At 38.4% G+C, this 22,489-nt stretch overlaps 2 protein-coding genes across 2 annotated transcripts in view; one reads left to right on the top strand and one right to left on the bottom strand.

Moving 5' to 3' along the window:
• LOC103507851 (sex determination protein fox-1-like) overlaps positions 1 to 10,965 on the top strand; it is a 19,717-nt gene extending 8,752 nt beyond the window's left edge. Inside the window, exons 8-9 of the mRNA XM_026822616.1 lie at positions 5,360 to 5,414; positions 10,904 to 10,965. Of these exons, the coding sequence (XP_026678417.1) occupies positions 5,360 to 5,414; positions 10,904 to 10,965 (117 nt within the window). The remainder of the gene's footprint in view (positions 1 to 5,359; positions 5,415 to 10,903) is intronic.
• Positions 10,966 to 11,768: 803 nt separating this feature from the next.
• Positions 11,769 to 22,176, bottom strand: LOC103507845. Its single transcript, XM_017443501.2, has 2 exons — positions 20,441 to 22,176; positions 11,769 to 12,024 (listed from the first exon to the last, which is right to left on the bottom strand). The coding sequence occupies exons 1-2, from the start codon at positions 21,494 to 21,496 to the stop codon at positions 11,857 to 11,859; spliced, it is 1,224 nt and encodes a 407-aa protein (XP_017298990.1). The 5' UTR covers positions 21,497 to 22,176; the 3' UTR covers positions 11,769 to 11,856.
• Positions 22,177 to 22,489: the final 313 nt, after the last annotated feature.

The following is a 22,489-nucleotide window of genomic DNA, read 5'->3' on the forward strand; positions in this document are numbered from 1 at the left end:
ATCAAAAGTCTTCGGCGTTTTTTTTCTCTCTGCTCCTGCTTTCCCACACAAAATTTCATTTTTACCCCTCCGCTGCTGGTTCTTTTCCCCTAGCTTTATCCCTTATCATGTTTTATTTGGTTCACTTTTTTTTTCTCTTTTTCTTTTCTCTCTCTCTCTCTCTCTCTCTCTCTCTCTCTCTCTCTCTCTCTCTCTCTCTCTCTCTCTCTTACTCACAAGCTTTTTCCATTTTCACATCACATTATTGGAACTTGGAACTTGTAAACCTTACCTCTCTCCCTCTCCTTCCCTCTCTCTCTCTCCCCCCCTCTTTCTTCCTCTCCCTCGTCCTCCCTGTTCTCTTTCTTCCCTCTCTTTCTATCCCCTTTGAAATCCCTTCTATCTCTTTCTTTCTCCCATGTTTATGGATTATTTTTCGCCGATTTTATGAATGTAGAAAAACAGAAGTTCAACTTAAGAGGGTTATTTACCTCCCTCTCTCTTTTTCTCCCTCCCTCTCTCTCCCTCTCCCTCCCTCCCTCTCTTTCTTTCTCCCTCCCTCTCTCTCTCTGTCTCCCTCCCTCTCTCTTTCCTTTTCCTCTCTCTTTCTCCCTCCCTCTCTCTCTCCCTCTCTTTCCTTTTCCTCTCTCTTTCTCCCTCCCTCTCTCTCTTTCTCCTTCCCTCTCTCTCTTTATCCTTCCCTCTCCCTCTCTCTCTCTCACTTTCTCCCTCCCTCTCTCTTTCTCTTTTCCCTTCCTCCCTCTCCGTCCCCTCTCTCCCTCTCCTAATATTTACAGGCGATCGTTCTAAAAAAATTTAAAGTAATCGTTCGAAGAAAGAGAGAGAGGGAGGAAGGGAGAGGGAGAAATGTAAATCATTTTCTAATCGTTCTTAAAATAAAATAAAGTACCTAAACCATCAAGATTAATAGCAAATAATAAATTCTCATCAAAATTCAGACTTAATATTATTTTGTACTTTCTTTACGATGCTCTTGAAGTATTTATTCAAGTTCGATACAGGAACTGTAACTGCTTTTAGATGCAGTCTAGGAGAAAGCCAGCCATTCCAAGAACGAACCTTATCTTCTTCTTCTTCTTCTTCTTCTTCTTCTTCTTCCCTCCCTCCTATCTGTTTAGGATAAAACCGCCACGGGCGGAAATCAAACCCGCGACCTAGCGCTTACAAGGCACACGCCGCGCTACTCTCCAAGATTCGTAGAAGCTTAACCCGTCCTTTAGGGCTGTTACAGTCTTACACCTAAGCCTCGGAGTGGGCTTTTTCTGCATCACCCTCCAAGCTAGCTAGGTTGACTCATCGAGTTTAGAACACAAAACTCCCCCCCTGGCTTCGTGCAGCTAATTTATTAAAATTGTGTTAAAGACAGTGAGATGTACAGCATTTGTTCTGTGCAAATATACAACACAAACAGACAAGCAAACAAAACGTTAGGCGAATAAACATTTCAAACTCATAATCACTATCAAAATCCAACACTATTGTCCGATTTATGAAAGAAGTCAGTTGGAGAAAAAAAAAAAAACAACAACAAGGTTTTATGTAAACTGCTGTCAAGTCAAGCTAGCTAGTTCGATTCCAGCGCTGGGCGGATTTTATCCTGATAGACAATGTTCGTTCTCGGAACGACTGGCTTTCTCCTATCCTGTCTTCCTTCTATCTTCCATTTCGGGACGATAGCAGTTACAGTTCCCTCTGTCAAACCTCTTTTACAAACAATAATAATAAAATGAATAAAAAATAAAATGAAAATTAACCAACTTCTTTCATGAATCAGACAGTAGCAATTATAATGGCTGATTGAAATGAATTATTTTGGCGCGAAATCAAAATCCGTCTGTGTGGCGATTATGCATTTGTTTTATAATTCCATTCGACGCGTGTGCATCGCCATTATGAATAATTGTCTATGTATGAATATTAATGAACAGGGGGGCAGTCCCGAAATTTGGGGGAGTTTGGAGGGTCCCGGGTTTTTGGGATGTGAAGAAAAAAAAATGGTTCAAAGATACAACCCCCCCCCCCTCTTTCGTAAAAAGGACTGAAAAATTTCGTTGGGGAAAAAAAGGATGGAAATTTTTCGTGAAAAATCTATGTACCCAAATATTTGGGTGTCAAAGAGCAAACACCCAACGGAAAATGTTTGTGAACTTCATCCACAAAAAAAAAAAACTCACAATATTTTGATCGAAAAATTGTCTAATCCTTAGAAAGTTGTTGTACATTTTCTAGTTAGTCCCATGTAGATTCGTAGAAACTTAACCCGTCTTTTAGGGCTGTTTGCTCCTACTGCTAAGAATCGGAGAGGACTTTTTGTGGACTGACTAGCCTCAAAGTTCCCAAATTTTACAAAAATAAAATAAAAATCGTCTGACCCTGTACTAATCTAGTCCCTGATGTAACATAGAAAAACTGACAGCTCCGATATGATGTTCTGTTGATGGCTAACTTCCCACTGTTCAATTACGATGCCATATTCACATACATGTACATCAATATGTTCATATTGTTCTTCAATAAAATTTAAAATGGCCACTGGACTACACTGGAGTACAAAAAAGTTCGGGATAGTTTTCATTTCCATTTCTCTTGACTTTGACTTCTGAAGCCTTGGAAATATTTCTAAACGTTCTGTGATACCAGCTGCAAGCCTAAGGCCAGCCACTCACTATCAGGTAGGCCTGACACGTACACCTGATCAGGTGTGCCTACCTGTCAGGTCTACCTGACGGGTAGTGGCTGGCCTAAGGTTTTCATATTCAATATAGCCTTGTTGGTTATCTACTTGGCTCTATTTTGCCAAAATTGATCACACACAAAAAAGTTCTCAAACCGTATTTTCCTTTCGCAATTTCTCCTCTTCTGAAGCTCGTTTCTCCTCTTTTGGTGTGATAGCGCCTGTACTAAACCATAGGGAAAAGAGGCAGAACGAGCTTCAGAAGAGGAGAAATTGCGCAAGTAAAATACAACTGAAATTCGATTCCCGGCGGGGTCAAGAAATTTGTATCATGCAAATGATTGATACCGTGACTGGCTGTTGCGGGGCCCACTCAGCCTCGTGAGAAATTGAATTTTCGACCTTTTACAGTTGTTTTTTCGGAGTTTTGACTTCAGATTTGGATTTTTCGCAACATTTTACATAGGAATCGACCATTTATTTATAATTTTTACCCATTTGCAACTCCTCCATTACTAATTATTATGTGTCTTTAGTTAGGATTGTGTATTTCCCAGTCCCCCCCTTTTCTTTACCTAATCACATGTTGTTCTATTTGTTTATTTTTTTCCATTAGGAAAAATAAATGAATTGAAAAACATTTTATTTATTTAAAAAATAATAATAATAAACTTACTATCCCCCTTATTCTCAAATTTTATTGATGTCATATTAAAACAAATCGAAAATATTCTACATGCAGAGATAAAAATTTAAGAGGGTCACCAACGCAAAGCTTCCCGAACTTTGGCCACCTCAAAGCAAGGCGAGTAGGGTGAGTTTTGGATGCAATGCTCTTAACACAATGCTTCCTCCTTTTTGTCTGTTTCTATCACACCAAACAACCAACATTAATTCAGTTCTCTTGGAAATAGAGATGGCAAAATTGAAGAATTTCGATTTCGATTAATCGTATGGAAGAAATCGATAACTCATTAATTTTGTAACCAAAAAAATCGATTAATAGATTAATTTTGATAAAGAAATATCGATTGCTATTAATCGATACACAAAAAGCCCACTCTGAGGCTTAGGTGTAGGGACAAACAGCCCTCAAAGTCGGGTTAAGCTGATTAATCGATTCATGAGCAAAAAAAATAAAAATCGATTTTTCTCCGATTATTATTTATTGAACCAAAAAGGAAATCGATTTTTCTCCATTTCGATTAATCGTTGCCATTTCTAGTTGGAAACCTCTTTCTCTTCTACTGTATTTGACCTTATTTTGCATTTAACTTAACTTTTCCAAGACTTTTCTGTCGAACCATTAATTTTCTTAGATTGATTGCCCAAGTATTTACCTACTATTTACCTAGTTGTCGTTTCGACTTGCGTTTAACCAACCAGTTTTTATCTAGCTTACGTTTTGCGGGAGTTTGCGGGTGCCAAGTATTTCGGACTAAAGTAGCCTTGATGTAACTCTGTGGGTTTGGGTGGTGGTGCTTAAAGCCAAGAGCGAAAATCGCAAAGAATATTCACCATATATGTACATTGTACATATTTCAAGAGCCTTTAAGCTTCAAAAGATAGTGTGTTGCGGCTAGATCACATTTAATTAATCCAGTTCCTGACGGATTACTAATGGTGAGAAAATATTGTGCTTGGTTGGTATCTGAACGGTTAACAATCTCATAGCGCGATAATCATGTACAATAGTGAGAAGTACATAATTCTCTATTGAAGAAATTTTAAAAAATCAAAGATTCTTGAAAAATCAGCTTAGAAATTATAAAAACTACGACCAATAACAACTTAAAGGCCATTTTGAAGCATTATGTGTATTCTCTCTTGGCTCGAATCACCCCCTCAAACCCAACCCAATCTCAGCAATAATTTGACTTGGATCCATTTTTTTATCTTTGCATGTAGAACCATAATTGTCAGCATTTCCTTTGTGCCCCGTGTAACAGGGCCAGTATTATGAGATTATGACTTCCGTACAATTGACCCTTTACTCTGCCCCCCTGCTGTACTGTACAGTTGTTTATAAAGAATGTATAACTTGCCCCCGAATGGTGTCAAGAAATCTCCCCCTGTAGAAAAGAAGGTACCAAAAGGGTTAAACCACCACTTGAAATGATATGGTAATGAATGAATGTTTTCTTGATTAACCCAAAACTAGGATGTTTAGCTGCCCCTTTTCGCTTAGGACCCTTTCTTTGGACTGTGCTATAGGAAAATCGAAAATCATCTCATGATAAATGCACGATTGGCCCTCACTGGAGCCCTTACAAGGCTGAACAACGCCGCAGGTGAAATTTTTTCTACCGATTTTTGCATGGCACAGTTCAAAAAGCTTCCTCTCCTACTTCCCCTGATTTCCTATGCGGAATTTGGCAGATATTTTTTGTGTTATCTGGATTAATGCTCTCAAAATTATTTAAATTTAATTAAAATTTCAAAAAAAAAAAAATGAATTTGACCTGCCACTTTTCGACATGGCCTAAATTTGGCCGATATTAAAAATCAGAAGACATTTACTTTTCTTTCCAATCTGCCGAATTCCTTCTTTGAAACATTGGCCCAAGGTCCTTGGGTCATATTTGCCAACCAAACAAAAGTATAGCAACCTCTGTACCGATATTATTAAATGCATGTTTTTGTTCATTTGTTGATTTTGTCTCTTTTGTTTTCTCTGGCATGCAGGGGTTTGGCTTTGTCACGTTTGCCAATAGCTCGGATGCAGACCAGGCCAGAGACCGCCTCCATGGGACCGTGGTAGAGGGACGAAAGATAGAGGTTTGCATGAACATCCATTTTATTATTTCTTTAGCTTTTTAGAAGAAAAAGGTCCTTTTGATTTTCTTAAATTTCATACAGCCCTTTTTACTTTCCTTACTTTATAAAAGATCCACCAGGGTGGGTTTGACCAACCTTCTTTTCAGCTCCTAACACCCTAACAGCCTGTTAGCTGAACAGCCCTGCTAAGCCTATACAAATCAAATGGAACTTTAGCTTAACAGGTTTTTTTTAGGGACTGAGAAAATGTTGGTGAAATCCACTACCATACAAACAAGCTCATTTTTCCTTTTTCTAAAAAAAAAAGAAAAAAAAATGATGTTAAAAAGCGGATGAAATTTCAAAAAACTCAAATGGTCCTTTTTACTTTTAAAGACTCGGACCATCTGAAAATGGTGATGAATTTATTATTATCATCTCTTTTGCTGGTTCCTGGTTCTAAAAGGTAAAAATTACTCGTAAGATCCAATGTAAAATGCATATTCCAGACAATTCCACAAGCTCACTCACTTGGGTTTTGTTTTCTAGGGTAGAAAACGAGCACAACTTTTTCATCTCTTATTAACAACCCAGAGGCCTACACACCTTTAGGTCGTATACCTATGTCCATTGTATTCTAACGAAAAAAAAGAATAAGAATGGAGAAACCAAAAGAAGAAGAAGAAGAAGGAGGGAAAAACAGAAAAAAAAGAAGGGAGGGAAAAAACAAATCCGTAAAGAAAAGCTCCCTCGCTCTGTGTGGCAAAACGGTGGGAAATTTTGCTCGCAGCATGCACTGGTGCAAAAATCCCTCAAATAGGTAGGTAAATAGGTAGCATTAGAGTTTTTCTCATATTTCTCGTGTTTCAAAAAAAAGCACTAAATTTTTATAATTAAATTACAAAAAAGGTCAAAACCCGAGTTCATTCTGGGGGATGAAAATATCTCTCAGGGAAGAATAAAACCTTTGGGGTACACACGCTTTTTCCCCCCGTTTGCACAAAGTTCGTGTGCAAGCTATAAAAGTGTGCACAAGTTAAGCCAAGGGATTTCGTGAGAAGTCCCCGACTCCCGTTTTTCTAATGTCAGAACTTCAGGTGAGTTACTGACCAAGTTAGTTAAGCCGGGATTTTCGTGGGAATTCTTGTGTGTCAAGATTTCAAGAGAAATTGAATAACCGATTTCCAGCCTAGTTAGCGTAGTTGGTAGTGCGTCTGCCTTGTAAGCGCTAGGCCGCGGGTTCGATTCCCGCCCGGGGCGGATTTTATCCTGATGGGATAATGTTCGTTCTCGGAACGGCTGGCTTTCTCCTATCCTGTCTTCCTTCTCTCTCCGATTTCGGGACGATAAGACCCTAGAGTTACAGTTCCCTCTGTCAAACCTCTTAAAAAAAAAAAAAAAAAAAAAAAAAAAAAAAAAAAAAAAAAAAAACAAAAAAACAAAACTCTTTTTCTTTACTAAATTTTTCGCTGTCACAGTCCAACCAAATTTTGTTTCGCAAATTTTCTTTGGCAGTTAGTTGCTCTCTAACTTTTTACGGTACTTTTTACTCCAATTATTTTTTTACTTAAATTACTTTCCGCTTATTTTTTTCCAAACTAAAATTTTTCTTTCATTTAATTTTTCGTTGGTAGTTTCGAGCAGCTGTGCATCAACTACGCCAAATCCTGATGGCCCGTATGTCTCAAATATGCATTTTACATTGTTAAGTCGAATAAATCGAAAAAAAGTTGTGATTAATCTTTTTTTTTTCACTTAGAAAATTATGAAATTCCCCTTAAAATTTGCCTACGTTTTATAATGGTCAAGACACGACGCGACACAATAATTAGTCCACTTGTCCTTTTTCACTCGATATTGAAATCACAGCTTTTTCCCCCCGACTTCAGTAATCCAAAAGGGAACAAAAACCGCGAAGAGAATTTTAAACTTTGAGAATGGCATTTGTAGAAATAGAAACGTCACGTCATCTTGAAGTAACGTTATCCTATGTATGTAGTTATAATATGAAACAGCTTTATTCTACGTATAAAATTTGCACCTGGGTGTGAGTGTGTGAAAAGCTTCATTCTATATGTTTTGCGCTAATGTAAAATGTCAGAGTGCGCTTATTTGTAACTGCCTAACGGGCAACGGTTTAACGTTTAGAAGGTGATTGTTTCACCAGTGGTAGAAAAACTTACTGCTTTGGCAAGATTGTCTTTGTTGACTGTTTCACTTTATTCTATGTATAAAATTTGCACCTGGGTGTGAGTGTGTGAAAAGCTTCATTCTATATGGTTTGCGCTAATGTAAAATGTCAGAGTGCGCTTATTTGTAACTGCCTGATTGGCAACGGTTTAACGTTTAGAAGGTGATTGTTTCACCAGTGGTAGAAAAACTTACTGCTTTGGCAAGATTGTCTTTGTTGACTGTTTCTTCTACTATTATTGTTATAGGTATTATAAAATTAGCTTCTATCTGTCTGATGTTGTGTGTTCAAGCTTTGTGTAACGCAAGCTTTTAACAATATTCCTTTGCATTGGTACAAACTAGAATTTAGAATTATTAATGCACGCTGCCAGGGCCGGATTAGCCCCCCGCGGGGCCCGGGGCAGTTTCAAAGGCGCGGGGCCCCCAGTTTGGGCTGATCGAACTTAAAATTTTCAGCACGCTGCCAGTGTAATGAAGCAGAAGTGAGCTGAGAAGGAAGAGAAGTGCAATGAGGAGAGATAAATGACTTTAAGGAGAAATACCGGAATTCACAAATTAGGAGAAAAGCAACATAGTATAATCTAGTGAAATAGCCATTAGGACCCAAACAAGATTTCCTATCATGTGCCTCATGCTTTGTCACAAGTTAATTTTTGACGTACCTAATTCGTAGATATTTTCTTATCCTAATTTTCGCTGAACGCTAAAGTGAGCAAAATAAAATAGAGTGCCGCAGGCGAAATTTTTGAAAATTTTGCTAGATATTTTCTTATCCTAATTTTAGCTGAACACTAAAGTGAGAAAAAAAAATTAGAGCGCCGCAGGCGAAATTTTTGAAAATTTTAGTCCACAATCTTGAGAAATCCAGTCTCACCAAAAGTAAATTTTTCAGCGCCGCAGGCGATTTTTTTTTTTTTTTTTTTTAGAAAAAACCCATAATATCTAGTGTAAGTCCTCAAAGCGCGGGGCCCCCAAAAGCGCGGGGCCCGTGGCAGTCTGCCATTCTGCCTTATGGGTAATCCGGCCCTGTCTTTAGTTCCTCATTCTCTCTCTCCTTCTAACTTTCTCTTTCCTTCTCTCCATTTCCCTTTCTCTCTGCCAGTGTAATGAAGCAGAAGTGAGCTGAGAAGGAAGAGAAGAGAAGGAGAGATAAATGACTTAAAGAAGAAATACCGGAATTCACAAATTAGGAGAAAAGCAACATAGTATAATCTAGTGAAATAGCCATTAGGACCCAAACAAGATTTCCTATCTTTTTGGGAAAAGATAGATTTTCATTTTCGTTCTTTGATAAAGGAATTTGACAAAGGACTTATTCCTATTTGTTTGTACATCTCTTCCCCTCTGAATGTTTCAATGAGGTTGACTATATCTAGTTGTTTATGCACATTGTCGTTTGCAAAGTACAGTTCAAGTTGTGTCTTTGTAAGTAATCCGTACCAGCAGGAAAAGATAGATTTTCATTTTCGTTCTTTGATAAAGGAATTTGACAAAGGACTTATTCCTATTTGTTTGTGCATCTCTTCCCCTCTGAATGTTTCCATGAGGTTGACTATATCTAGTTGTTTATGCACATTGTCGTTTGCAAAGTACAGTTCAAGTTGTGTCTTTGTAAGTAATCCGTACCAGCAAGAATATCGATGTCTCGTTGGATATGTAATTTGTCGAGTTGAAATCATTGTTTTGACTTCATTCAATTATTTTTCCTCGTGCTCTTTCCATTTTTTCCATCAGTATAATGAATCCCAGTGGCGTAGCGTGGTCTAAAGTCAAGTGTAAGGCGTGTAGGGCACTAATTTCCATCACCATGCACATTACTACATAAGTTATGCACATGCTTCTTCATAAGTATTTAAAGTCAATATTTAAGGGTATTTGAGTAAATTTAGAGTGTATGGCCGCCCTACATGGACGCTACGCCACTGAATTGAATCCTTCAATATCTGGTCCGTATCTCGGATTTTGTTCAAACATTCGTAGCCGATCACAATTGAAAAATTTCTATCTTATATTGAATAGTGAATACATTGTATGGCAGGAAAACTCTCTTCTCTTATTGTGTCGCAGAAAAAGCAAAATCGAGGTAGAAATTGCAATTCCATATCGCCGGATAGCATTAGAAAAAAAAAATCTGGTGTGAACATCACACGACTTTCTATTACATTTACGAAATACGTATTTAAAAAAAAAAAATGAAAATTTTTCTAGGTCCCGAGCCTGAGCCGCCCACGGCGGCCAATTTTTGGTCGAAAATTTCCTATCTTAAAATACTCCCCGTGTAATGACTTAATGAGGGATCATTAAAAAGTGTCCAAAAATTGAACTTTTTTTTTAATTTTCAAAATCGACCGCCTACGGCGCCCAATTTTCAATCAAAAATTTCCTATCTTAAAATGCTCCCCGTGTGATAAGGATTTGCGGGATACGTATTTGAAAAAAAAAAATGAAAATTTTTCCAAGTCCCGAGCCTGAACCGCCTACGGCGGCAGCCTTTTTCAGATTCAAGTCCAGACCTCTTGTAGTCAGAATGAGCCTTCTTCTTCTCAAAGATAAGGGACTTGAGTTCTTTTGAAAACCACATCGGAAAGGAAGTACGGTGCACACGTTTAACAGGAGTCGACATTTCAATGCCAGCTAATAAGAAATCATAAAAGCGTTGGGTAGCCACCTCGATATCGGTTTCAGAAGAAATGAACGACCAGTCAACACGATTAAGAAATCTTTTTAGCTCGAATGAATCACATTTGGCGTAATCATAAATCACCATATATTGGGATAATTGATCTGTGTGATGAGCGACCTGAATCTCAAAACTAAAAGCATTATGATGATAATTGTTTGAAAGCAGTGGGTCTATACAAGATGTAGATGTGCCAGTATCATTACTTGTAAAAAGAAGATCAAGAAATACACCGTGATCGTTGGGTAATGAATTAGCCTGACAAAGTGAGAGACTGTTAAAAGATTCACACAGTTGAACAGCTGGTGAGCTGTCATGGCAATCCACAAACATCAAAGAATCTTCATCAACACCCCATTTAGCTCCCCTCAGATTATAATCACCAGCCAGGTATACTTTCGAATCGGGATACCTACAGCATAAGTCCTCAACAATATTACAATGTTCTACATACGTTTCCACGTCAGAACTAGGTGGAATGTAAACACAACCAAGAAGTAAGCTGCCGCTACCAACCTGCACATGAACGAAAACATGATCAAAAGAATGTGTAGGAGAGGCAACATTAATCCTACGTGATTTCAACTTACTACTTACAGCAATCAGCACGCCCCCACCCCGAGATCTACCAGACACAATTGGATCCCTGTCACTTCGATAGATATCATAATTTGTTACTTTGACTTCACTTTGAGTGAAATCATCATTCAGCCAGGTTTCTGATAGAAAAATTAAATCGAAAATGGAAGTCTCCATTGCACGTTTTAATTCATCTATTTTTGTCCGCAGACCCCCGGCGTTATGATAGTAACAAATTATGTTTTCTTGGTGGCGAGTCTTCGAGGCCGGTTTTTTGAAACCTGGATAGGGATGTTGCTCTTCCTTCTTCTCGGTTTCGAAGATCCTTGAGATCCCATATCGAGTAGTGGCGGGGGACACACAGGAGATGGGGCAGTGTGTCTTGTTGTATCAGCATCCTTCGACTCAAACGTCTCCAATATGTAGGAATCTAACAGGCGGCCAGAGAATTTCTTTACAAAGGATCCCTCTGGCCAAGCATCTTCCGTTTCCACCAGCTCATTTTGGTCGGATGGAATGACCACGTGAAATGATGCATAAGAAGGGTGACGGGACTTCATCTTGCAACATTTCACAGATGTCAATGCTGGAACATTGGCAATCAGGTCCTTTGACAATACTTCCGCACTGGTGTCCGGTCCCACCCTGCTGACGAAATACTGGTTGTCTACACATGTATAGAGAAGTTTGAAAAAGTAAACTGTAGTTCTTGCTGTGTATCAGAAAATACAACGATACAGGGGTTTTAAATCTGATGGAAGAAACCCCGGATAGAAAGAAAATTGTTAATCAAGGTTATGAAGAAAGAATTTGAATCTTTGAAACTATATCTTAAAAACTTTTTGGAACTATCGATCCAAGTTGGAATTTTAAGTAAAAACTATGTCAATGTAGCTTGTGGCAGTAGAAGATATGTATGTATCTAGTATCTACCATGTTTATCTTTTGAGTATCCAATCATCTTCAGCATTTTCTAAATGACATGTTTCTCTTCTGTTGTTTCTGTTTTCAAGTATACCATACTTATAGGGATAATAGCATCATCAAGTTGCTTGTTCTGAGCGTTTTTCTGATCCAATATAAATCTCATGCGTTGATTCTGTTGCACTAACAGGTTCAGATACTTCTTCAGTTCTGTCATCTCTATGAATCGATAGGACATGAACCCGAGACCTCCAGCTATCAAACTTAGTGTGATAGCCACGGAGGCTACACTCTGCCGGAAAATCCGTAACAGTTGCATTTCGGACCCTGTAATCTATTGCCTAATTGAAATTTCAGGCCAATAGTTTCTTGTGATAAAAATCATCGAGACAGTCATGATGCGGTTGAATTTCAGTCAAGGTCAAAGGGTAATCCCTTATCAGAAATCAGCTGATTTGAAAATGTCATCAATGTTTACACTGGTGTTTGTTTATTTTCTGTGCGGGCATTGTAAATTTAATCAGAAATAATTTATTCCTACTTATCGGACTTGATTTACCTACCTAAATATACCTAGGCACTTATTATGAACTGCATCCTAGTTTTGTGAAAATCCTTAATAAACTATAATTAACTCGGACGTGTGCGCGACTCACCAAGACCATCGAACATCATAGGAAAAATACTCAGCTCAATTTTTTCATTTTCTACGAGGAGCGCTACTATGGTCAAGACTCTTCTATTGATTAGCATGATCTAGTCAAGTACAGAAGGACCTCGATTATTTCAACTAATTGGGACCGGGGGTTGCTGAAATGATCACTTTGTATGATCTTTTCCCCTGATAAGATAGGATATCCCTTGAAAGATAGAAAAAATGGATTTTGGTGTTGAAATACCTAATAGAGAATGAAAATAATGGAAGGGACATGAAAATAATGGAATTTTTTACTTTCACATTGCATAACTCAACATTTAGAAGGCGTTCATAAATTTAATTCACCTGCATTCTCGCGTTCCACAGATTATGTACATATCTAGAATCTAGCTTTAAATAATGAGACAATTACTTATTTTTGAAATATTTTCACTGTACAAAATGTGACGTGGTGTAATGTTCGCCATTTGTGCTCTTCGAATTCTTACCTACATTAATTATTGGAAATTAAAAGAAAGCTTTACTAAATTTTCAAATAAAACATTGATTTTCCATCATCTTATACATTTTGAACTTGGAAATTAAATTCTCTCTCACTGACTTACTTATTCTTCCCTAAGAATTTACCCATTGTAAAATATCTAGAAAGCTAAGTTGCTTTTCTTGTTCTTGAGCTAAAATATCTTCACAATGCAAATTGAACTTTTTTTTTTTTGAAAATTTCAAAATCGACCGCCTTCGACCAAAAAATTTCCTATTTTAAAATACTCCTCGTGTGATAAGGAATCATATAAAGTTTGAAAAAAATTGATTTAAAAAAAAAAAAAATTCTAAGTCCGAAGTTCGAAGCAACATTGACTTTGGTTGATATCTGGATGAGTGACTGTCCGATTTTTACCAAATTGTCAGTCGCGTCCTTGGACCATACCGGGATAGCATATCAAATTCCATCGCTCTAGGACAAACCGTTTTGAGATATTTTGTATACCACCTTTTCCCATTTAAACCTGTAGTACATACGTACATACATGCATACATACGTACGTACAGACCATGGCATGGCACTTTTTTGACATCAGGGAATCCCAAAACGGATATTTCCAACCATTTCCTGATTTTGAAAATTTGGACCGATTGCAATACTTTCATTACTAGTATAGCTCCGCTATACTGTAGTAATAGAAAGTAAAAATAGAGAAAAAGCGGGTCTCTTTTTTTCTGCTGCATTGGTGTAATTGTTTTCAACAAATGAAGAAAAAATGAAAACCAGGAGGAGGAGGAGGAGGAAGAAATCGAAATAAGGAAGAAGAGGAGGAAAACTCTGATCTGGTATGGAAGAAAAATTGAAAAGTTTTCAAAAGTTCAGGGAGAGTGGGATGAGCGGAGGAGGAGGAAGAAATTGAAATAAGGAAGAAGAGGAGGAAAACTCTGATCTGGTATGGAAGAAAAATTGAAAAGTTTTCAAAAGTTCAGGGAGAGTGGGATGAGCAGTTTCAATGTAGGGAAAAGATAAGACCAATTATTATGATTGTTCCAGCAGTTTTTTCTTCTTTTTCTTCTTCTTCTTCTTCTTCTTCTTCTTCTTCTTCTTCTTCTTTTTCTTCCTTTTCTTCTCCTTCATGTTGTTCCTCTTCTTCTTCCTTATTTTTCTCAGATCATAATTGAGATAGCAGTTACCTACCTACAGATGTATAGAGAAGTTTGAAAAAGTAAACTGTAGTTCTTGCTGTGTATCAGAAAATACAACGATACAGGGGTTTTAAATCTGATGGAAGAAACCCCGAATAGAAAGAAAATTGTTAATCAAGGTTATGAAGAAAGAATTTGAATCTTTGAAACTATATCTTAAAAACTTTTTGGAACTATCGATCCAAGTTGGAATTTTAAGTAAAAACTATGTCAATGTAGCTTGTGGCAGTAGAAGATATGTATGTATCTAGTATCTACCATGTTTATCTTTTGAGTATCCAATCATCTTCAGCATTTTCTAAATGACATGTTTCTCTTCTGTTGTTTCTGTTTTCAAGTATACCATACTTATAGGGATAATAGCATCATCAAGTTGCTTGTTCTGAGCGTTTTTCTGATCCAATATAAATCTCATGCGTTGATTCTGTTGCACTAACAGGTTCAGATACTTCTTCAGTTCTGTCATCTCTATGAATCGATAGGATTTCTCGTAAGGTTTCTGTAAATCCGGTAGGAATATGGTGGTGGCTATGTCTTTCATTCCACACATCTCGAAGAGGGTTCTGTACGACAGGTCCAAGTTGTTTATCTTGTCGATCAAACGCTCCATGGAGTCAAATACTTCACGGTGCGTACTTTTCGGTATTCCCAGTGTGGTTTCGCAGAGTTTGGACAATACTTGGAGCTTGTGATTGAACGTTGCCGTCAGTAGATGGAATCGTTTGTAGTGATTTGTCAGCAAACACAAGGAGTGGACGTAGGATTTCGTTTTGATTTCCTCTCGCAGTAAATCTTTTGTGTTGAAGTCCAGCATGGGTATAATCTCCATCACGTCTGAATTGTCTTTGAACACCTCTTTGTTGGTGTTTTGAGATGGCAACTTTTCTTCGACCTCATAATCCGGGTAGTATTCGTTGCCAAATTCCGAATCGGACTCATAGGTGATCACATTTTCTTCCTTGGGGTCTTTGGACATTTTGGCAAACAGTTTGGTATAGCTCATCATCTTGGATTGGGATATGGTGATGAAGTTGGTGAGGGGTTGGGCAACGTATGTTGGGCCTGTGAATTTATCAGACATTGCTTTCGGTTTTGGACAAGGAGGATTGTTTGCAATGTTGGCTCTCCGAATGCCTTTCCGACAGATTGTCTGGTACTTTGGTTCCAATGCGTATGGGAAGTACAGTAACTGTTGCGTCTCTGAGTTCCTCTCTTGCGTTAGTTGTTTGATTTTCTCATTCAATCCAACCAAGACCTTGTCGAGATCTTCTTTCCCACATTCCAATTTTCTCTGCCGTATATCTACAACCTGGTGGTTAAGTTCTTGAAGCTCCCTGTCAAAGATTTCAATCTTATTCTTTGCTCTTCTCAACACTTCTTCTTTATAAGCTTCGTATATGTGCAGATCAGTGACCAACTGGTTGCCTGACAGTCTCTTGCGCTTTGTTGATGTTCTCTTTCTTCGTCCACGATTCTTTTTGGATGTTTTTGGTTCCACTATTTTCAACTGTGAGCATTTCATATTTTTTTCTCTCGTGTTTTTACACAGTCTCAATTTTACTAGATAATTTTCATGCGGCTTCAATTTCTGTCCCCCAAAAAAAAGTTATGTATTGTTCTCTTTCTCTATAAGTATTGAGATTTTTTTTTTCGTTTTTAGCCAATATACCATCACGTTTCCCACATTTACTTTCGGCATCTTAGCGCACGGTAGTGTGCCAGGCCAAGTTCCAGTACAATTTTAGGTGTATGAGTTCCAGGCTCCACTTGGTCAATGTCGATCCACTTGCTCAACTGTAGTGTAGACGAAACCTCAACGAAATACAAATTCAATATCACAAAAATCCGGCTCCCAATATTTCGCCGTTTGAAAGCGAGAACAGCGTAAACAACATGTACTCTACGGAGAGCAAGTTTGGAATAATTTAATTAGCGAAATGGAAGAAAGGAAGAGAAGAGGAAAAAGAAAACATGGGATGAAAATTAATAATATACGTGGGACAATCACCTGGGGATCTCTAAAACATAGCGAGCCAAAGGACGACCAGCTAGGTTGTATATTGAGACTTATAGAGTTGCTGTTTTGCATTGCTGAGGGTGACTGTTTTTTGGTCTAACCGGGGGAACAGGAAGGATACCAGCCTGAAATTTCCCTTGCTAAAGAAAAAGCAAAGGTGGAGTGCGAAGGGCATCCAGTAAATTTTTTGTCAAACCCTGGGGCTGATTGGAAGGCCGACGAAAAACGCTGACCCCGTCTGAACACGGGAAAAGGCGAAGAAGAAGAGGAAGGAAAAAAGAGAAGAGGCATAGAGGGTGGAGGGGAAGGAGAAGAAGAGGAGGAGGTGGAGTGAGAACAGCGTAAACAACATGTACTCTACGGAGAGCAAGTTTGGGATAATTTAATTAGCGAAATGGAAGAAAGGAAGAGAAGAGGAAAAAGAAAACATGGGATGAAAATTAATAATATACGTGGGACAATCACCTGGGGATCTCTAAAACATAGCGAGCCAAAGGACGACCAGCTAGGTTGTATATTGAGACTTATAGAGTTGCTGTTTTGCATTGGTGAGGGTGACTGTTTTTTGGTCTAACCGGGGGAACAGGAAGAATACCAGCCTGAAATTTCCCTTGCTAAAGAAAAAGCAAAGGTGGAGTGCGAAGGGCATCCAGTAAATTTTTTGTAGCCAAAAGCAAACCCTGGGGCTGATTGGAAGGCCGACGAAAAACGCTGACCCCGTCTGATCACGGGAAAAGGCGAAGAAGAAGAGGAAGGAAAAAAGAGAAGAGGCATAGAGGGTGGAGGGGAAGGAGAAGAAGAGGAGGAGGTGGAGGGTGAGGAGAAGAAAGAAGAAGAGGAGGTGGAGGGTGAGGAGGAGAAAGAAGAAGAAGGAAAAAAGAGAAGAGGCGTAGAGGGTGGAGGGAAAGGAGAAGAAGAGGAGGAGGTGGAGGGTGAGGAGGAGAAAGAAGAAGAGGAGGTGGAGGGTGAGGAGGAGAAAGAAGAAGAAGGAAAAAAGAGAAGAGGCAGAGAGGGTGGAGGGGAAGGAGAAGAAGAGGAGGAGGTGGAGGGTGAGGAGGAGAAAGAAGAAGAGGTGGTGGAGGGTGAGGAGGACAAAGAAGAAGAAGAGGAAGGAAAAAAGGAGAAGAGGCGTAGAGGGGAAGGAAAAGAAGAAGGAGAAGGAGGAGAAGAAGAAGAAAAAGAAGGAGGGAGTGAAGGGTGACTCATTTGCGTTGGCGGGAACGTGGAACACAGGATACACATGTTATCGACTCTGGAAAACGAGAAACGAGGTTAATGAGTTGAAACGGAGAGTATGTTGCTGACTGGCTGTCTGGATGGGCGAAAACCTTTCTGTCAGGGGTGCGTTTTAAGAAATATTTACGTCAAATCTGACATCTCAGGTCATTTCATGATGTTTGTCCCAAGACAGTCAAGATACAGGACTGGCTGTCTGGATGGGCGAAAACCTTTCTGTCAGGGGTGCGTTTTAAGAAATATTTACGTCAAATCTGACACCTCAGGTCATTTCATGATGTTTGTCCCAAGACAGTCAAGATACAGTACTTGCTGACTGGCTGTCTGGATGGGCAAAAACCTTTCTGTCAGGGGTGCGTTTTAAGAATTTACATCAAATCTGACATCTCAGGATTTGCAGGTCATCTCATGATGTTTGTCCCAAGACAGTCAAGATACAGTACTTGCTGACTGGCTGTCTGGTTGGGCGAAAACCTTTCTGTCAGGAAGAAAAGAGAAGCAAAAAACGAAAAGAGGAAGAGTACCATGGAACAGAGGGGAAAGAAGATAGGGATGAGAAAAGAGAAGAGAGAGTTATCTGTGAAGTGGTTAGATGCCTCAGTAGAAGAAGAGATAAAAGCATAAGAAAGGCACAGAAGAACTTGACGTTACTGGGATGTAAATAGACAGCAAATTGTCTACTTAAACGGCCAACCTTTGAATCAGTGCCGTCTCCATCATAGAACCTAGGGTCGAAAAAAAGTTGTGATTAATCTTTTTTTTTTTTTTCACTTAGAAGACTATGAAATTCCCCTTAAAATTTGCCTACGTTTTATAATGGTCAAGACACGACGCGACACAATAATTAGTCCACTTGTCCTTTTTCACTACCCCATTGAATGGAAACTAAAACGTAGAATACGTAGATATGAAAGTACCCATTGAATTTATACGAAGTAGAACACAGAGTCCCTATAACATAGAATCCCTATAACATACTATTATTCCTGCAAATTCACTTGTAGATCGTCTCAATTACCATAAGACTAACAGAATAATAATAACAAAAACATCAGTTTTCTAGGAATATATCAGAATTTACAGAGAGAAGTAGACTACTCTCAAGAGTCTCAATTTGTACAACAATAACATTGCACTCGAAACATGAAGAATGCAACCTGAAAATTTAATGGAACAAAAGCGTGGATATGGGAATTGTGTATGTTATATTGTAGAAAATATTACTGTTCTTTTCATTTTTATATCCTGGATGCTGGATGTGCTTTTTATAAATTTTAACTCCATTCAATTATGAAATATTTCATCTCAAGCTTCGTGGATGAATTTTATTTTGAGCTGAGGAAAAAAGTAATTTCAATATTGTTTCATTTTACTCTTTTTTTACTTTCTAAAATGTTTTCTGCTTATATGGAACAAAATGTTGATAATATGTTCTCTCTACAGAAATATTACTTCTTATCTACCTTCCCAATCAGAGCACTATGCATTAGAATTAGAAAGTTAGATGTAGGAGATGGGATTTGTATTTCCCATATGTCATGATTTTCATTTATTAACTTGCAAAAATGACTTGTATTTTTGTACCCCCGAGCGGTGGAATTTAATTCAACATTGTGAAGATATTTTAGCTCAAGAACAAGAAAAGCAACTTAGCTTTCTAGATATTTTACAATGGGTAAATTCTTAGGGAAGAATAAGTAAGTCAGTAGTGGAATATATTTTAGCTCAAGAACAAGAAAAGCAACTTAGCTTTCTAGATATTTTACAATGGGTAAATTCTTAGGGAAGAATAAGTAAGTCAGTTCTCTTTTTTTACTTTCTAAAATGTTTTCTGCTTATATGGAACAAAATGTTGATAATATTATGTTCTATCTACAGAAATATTACATCTTATCTACCTTCCCAATCAGAGCACTATGCATTAGAATTAGAAAGTTAGATGTAGGAGATGGGATTTGTATTTCCCATATGTCATGATTTTCATTTATTAACTTGCAAAAATGACTTGTATTTTTGTACCCCCGAGCGGTGGAATTTAATTCAACATTGTGAAGATATTTTAGCTCAAGAACAAGAAAAGCAACTTAGCTTTCTAGATATTTTACAATGGGTAAATTCTTAGGGAAGAATAAGTAAGTCAGTGAGAGAGAATTTAATTTCCAAGTTCAAAATGTATAAGATGATGGAAAATTAATGTTTTATTTGAAAATTTAGTAAAGCTTTCTTTTAATTTCCAATAATAATCATGTACCATAAGGAAGAAATCTTACAGAGATTTCTCGTTGGAATATCAATTAGTTCCTTCGAGGTTAATTTGACTGATTCAAGCGTCAATAAAATTGAGATACAATGTGCAAGATTGGTATTTGGTATCTCAACTTCCACTTTATTATTTGTACTTTATATTCCTTCTTCTCGTCTTCCTCTTCCTCTCCCCTTCTTCTTATTTTTCGTTTTCGATTTCCTTCTTCTTCCTTCTCTCCTTTGACTTTACAAGCTCCACTTGAGAAAACGAGACAACCACATCATTTTTTATATTATTATTGGATACTGGTGTTTTCTTCACCGACTCGAGTTTCACCTATTTTTTAGGTTTCTTCATGGGAATCTTGAAGGTATTTTGTTGGTATGAAATTTTCATATCACGTTTCGTTGTTATTTTCCCACTTGTCCCTCAAGTATCGTTTATTGAGACTTCCATAATCTCTAATGCTCCCCATACTCCATCGAAAGCATGTATGGGAAAAGGAATCAATATGTACAAATGTACCTAGTCCATATATTCTGGAACCTCGAGCATGTATCGGAATGTATCTAGTATCTACCATGTTTATCTTTTGAGTATCCAATCATCTTCAGCATTTTCTAAATGACATGTTTCTCTTATGTTGCTGCTGTTTTCAAGTATACCATGCTTATAGGGATAATAGCATCATCAAGTTGCTTGTTCTGAGCGTTTTTCAGATCCAATATAAATCTCATGCGTTGATTCTGTTGCACTAACAGGTTCAGATACTTCTTCAGTTCTGTCATCTCTATGAATCGATAGGATTTCTCGTAAGGTTTCTGTAAATCCGGTAGGAATATGGTGGTGGCTATGTCTTTCATTCCACACATCTCGAAGAGGGTTCTGTACGACAGGTCCAAGTTGTTTATCTTGTCGATCAAACGCTCCATGGAGTCAAATACTTCACGGTGCGTACTTTTCGGTATTCCCAGTGTGGTTTCGCAGAGTTTGGACAATACTTGGAGCTTGTGATTGAACGTTGCCGTCAGTAGATGGAATCGTTTGTAGTGATTTGTCAGCAAACACAAGGAGTGGACGTAGGATTTCGTTTTGATTTCCTCTCGCAGTAAATCTTTTGTGTTGAAGTCCAGCATGGGTATAATCTCCATCACGTCTGAATTGTCTTTGAACACCTCTTTGTTGGTGTTTTGAGATGGCAACTTTTCTTCGACCTCATAATCCCGGTAGTATTCGTTGCCAAATTCCGAATCGGACTCATAGGTGATCACATTTTCTTCCTTGGGGTCTTTGGACATTTTGGCAAACAGTTTGGTATAGCTCATCATCTTGGATTGGGATATGGTGATGAAGTTGGTGAGGGGTTGGGCAACGTATGTTGGGCCTGTGAATTTATCAGACATTGCTTTCGGTTTTGGACAAGGAGGATTGTTTGCAATGTTGGCTCTCCGAATGCCTTTCCGACAGATTGTCTGGTACTTTGGTTCCAATGCGTATGGGAAGTACAGTAACTGTTGCGTCTCTGAGTTCCTCTCTTGCGTTAGTTGTTTGATTTTCTCATTCAATCCAACCAAGACCTTGTCGAGATCTTCTTTCCCACATTCCAATTTTCTCTGCCGTATATCTACAACCTGGTGGTTAAGTTCTTGAAGCTCCCTGTCAAAGATTTCAATCTTATTCTTTGCTCTTCTCAACACTTCTTCTTTATAAGCTTCGTATATGTGCAGATCAGTGACCAACTGGTTGCCTGACAGTCTCTTGCGCTTTGTTGATGTTCTCTTTCTTCGTCCACGATTCTTTTTGGATGTTTTTGGTTCCACTATTTTCAACTGTGAGCATTTCATATCTTTTTCTCTCGTGTTTTTACACAGTCTCAATTTTACTAGATAATTTTCATGCGGCTTCAATTTCTGTCCCCCCAAAAAAGTTATGTATTGTTCTCTTTCTCTATAAGTATTGAGATTTTTTTTTCTTCGTTTTTAGCCAATATACCATCACGTTTCCCACGTTTACTTTCGGCATCTTAGCGCACGGCAGTGTGCCAGGCCAAGTTCCAGTACAATTTTAGGTGTATGAGTTCCAGGCTCCACTTGGTCAATGTCGATCCACTTGCTCAACTGTAGTGTAGACGAAACCTCAACGAAATACAAATTCAATATCACAAAAATCCGGCTCCCAATATTTCGCCGTTTGAAAGCGAGAACAGCGTAAACAACATGTACTCTACGGAGAGCAAGTTTGGAATAATTTAATTAGCGAAATGGAAGAAAGGAAGAGAAGAGGAAAAAGAAAACATGGGATGAAAATTAATAATATACGTGGGACAATCACCTGGGGATCTCTAAAACATAGCGAGCCAAAGGACGACCAGCTAGGTTGTATATTGAGACTTATAGAGTTGCTGTTTTGCATTGCTGAGGGTGACTGTTTTTTGGTCTAACCGGGGGAACAGGAAGGATACCAGCCTGAAATTTCCCTTGCTAAAGAAAAAGCAAAGGTGGAGTGCGAAGGGCATCCAGTAAATTTTTTGTCAAACCCTGGGGCTGATTGGAAGGCCGACGAAAAACGCTGACCCCGTCTGAACACGGGAAAAGGCGAAGAAGAAGAGGAAGGAAAAAAGAGAAGAGGCATAGAGGGTGGAGGGGAAGGAGAAGAAGAGGAGGAGGTGGAGGGTGAGGAGGAGAAAGAAGAAGAAGGAAAAAAGAGAAGAGGCGTAGAGGGTGGAGGGGAAGGAGAAAAAGAAGAGGAGGTGGAGGGTGAGGAGGAGAAAGAAGAAGAAGGAAAAAAGAGAAGAGGCATAGAGGGTGGAGAGGAAGGAGAAAAAGAGGAGGAGGTGG

The sequence above is a fragment of the Diaphorina citri genome, unplaced genomic scaffold (assembly GCF_000475195.1).
Source record: "Diaphorina citri unplaced genomic scaffold, Diaci psyllid genome assembly version 1.1 scaffold346, whole genome shotgun sequence".
NCBI classification, from domain to species: Eukaryota; Metazoa; Arthropoda; class Insecta; order Hemiptera; family Psyllidae; genus Diaphorina; species Diaphorina citri.

What these genes read in the sequence shown, in the direction of transcription:
- LOC103507845 (XM_017443501.2), bottom strand. Translation starts at nt 21,496, where the DNA reads ATGAAATGCTCACAGTTGAAAATAGTGGAACCAAAAACATCCAAAAAG. An exon ending in AATCCTATCGATTCATAGAG is followed by an intron (nt 12,025 to 20,440) that starts ATGACAGAACTG and finishes CGATTCATAGAG; the next exon opens with ATGACAGAACTGAAGAAGTA.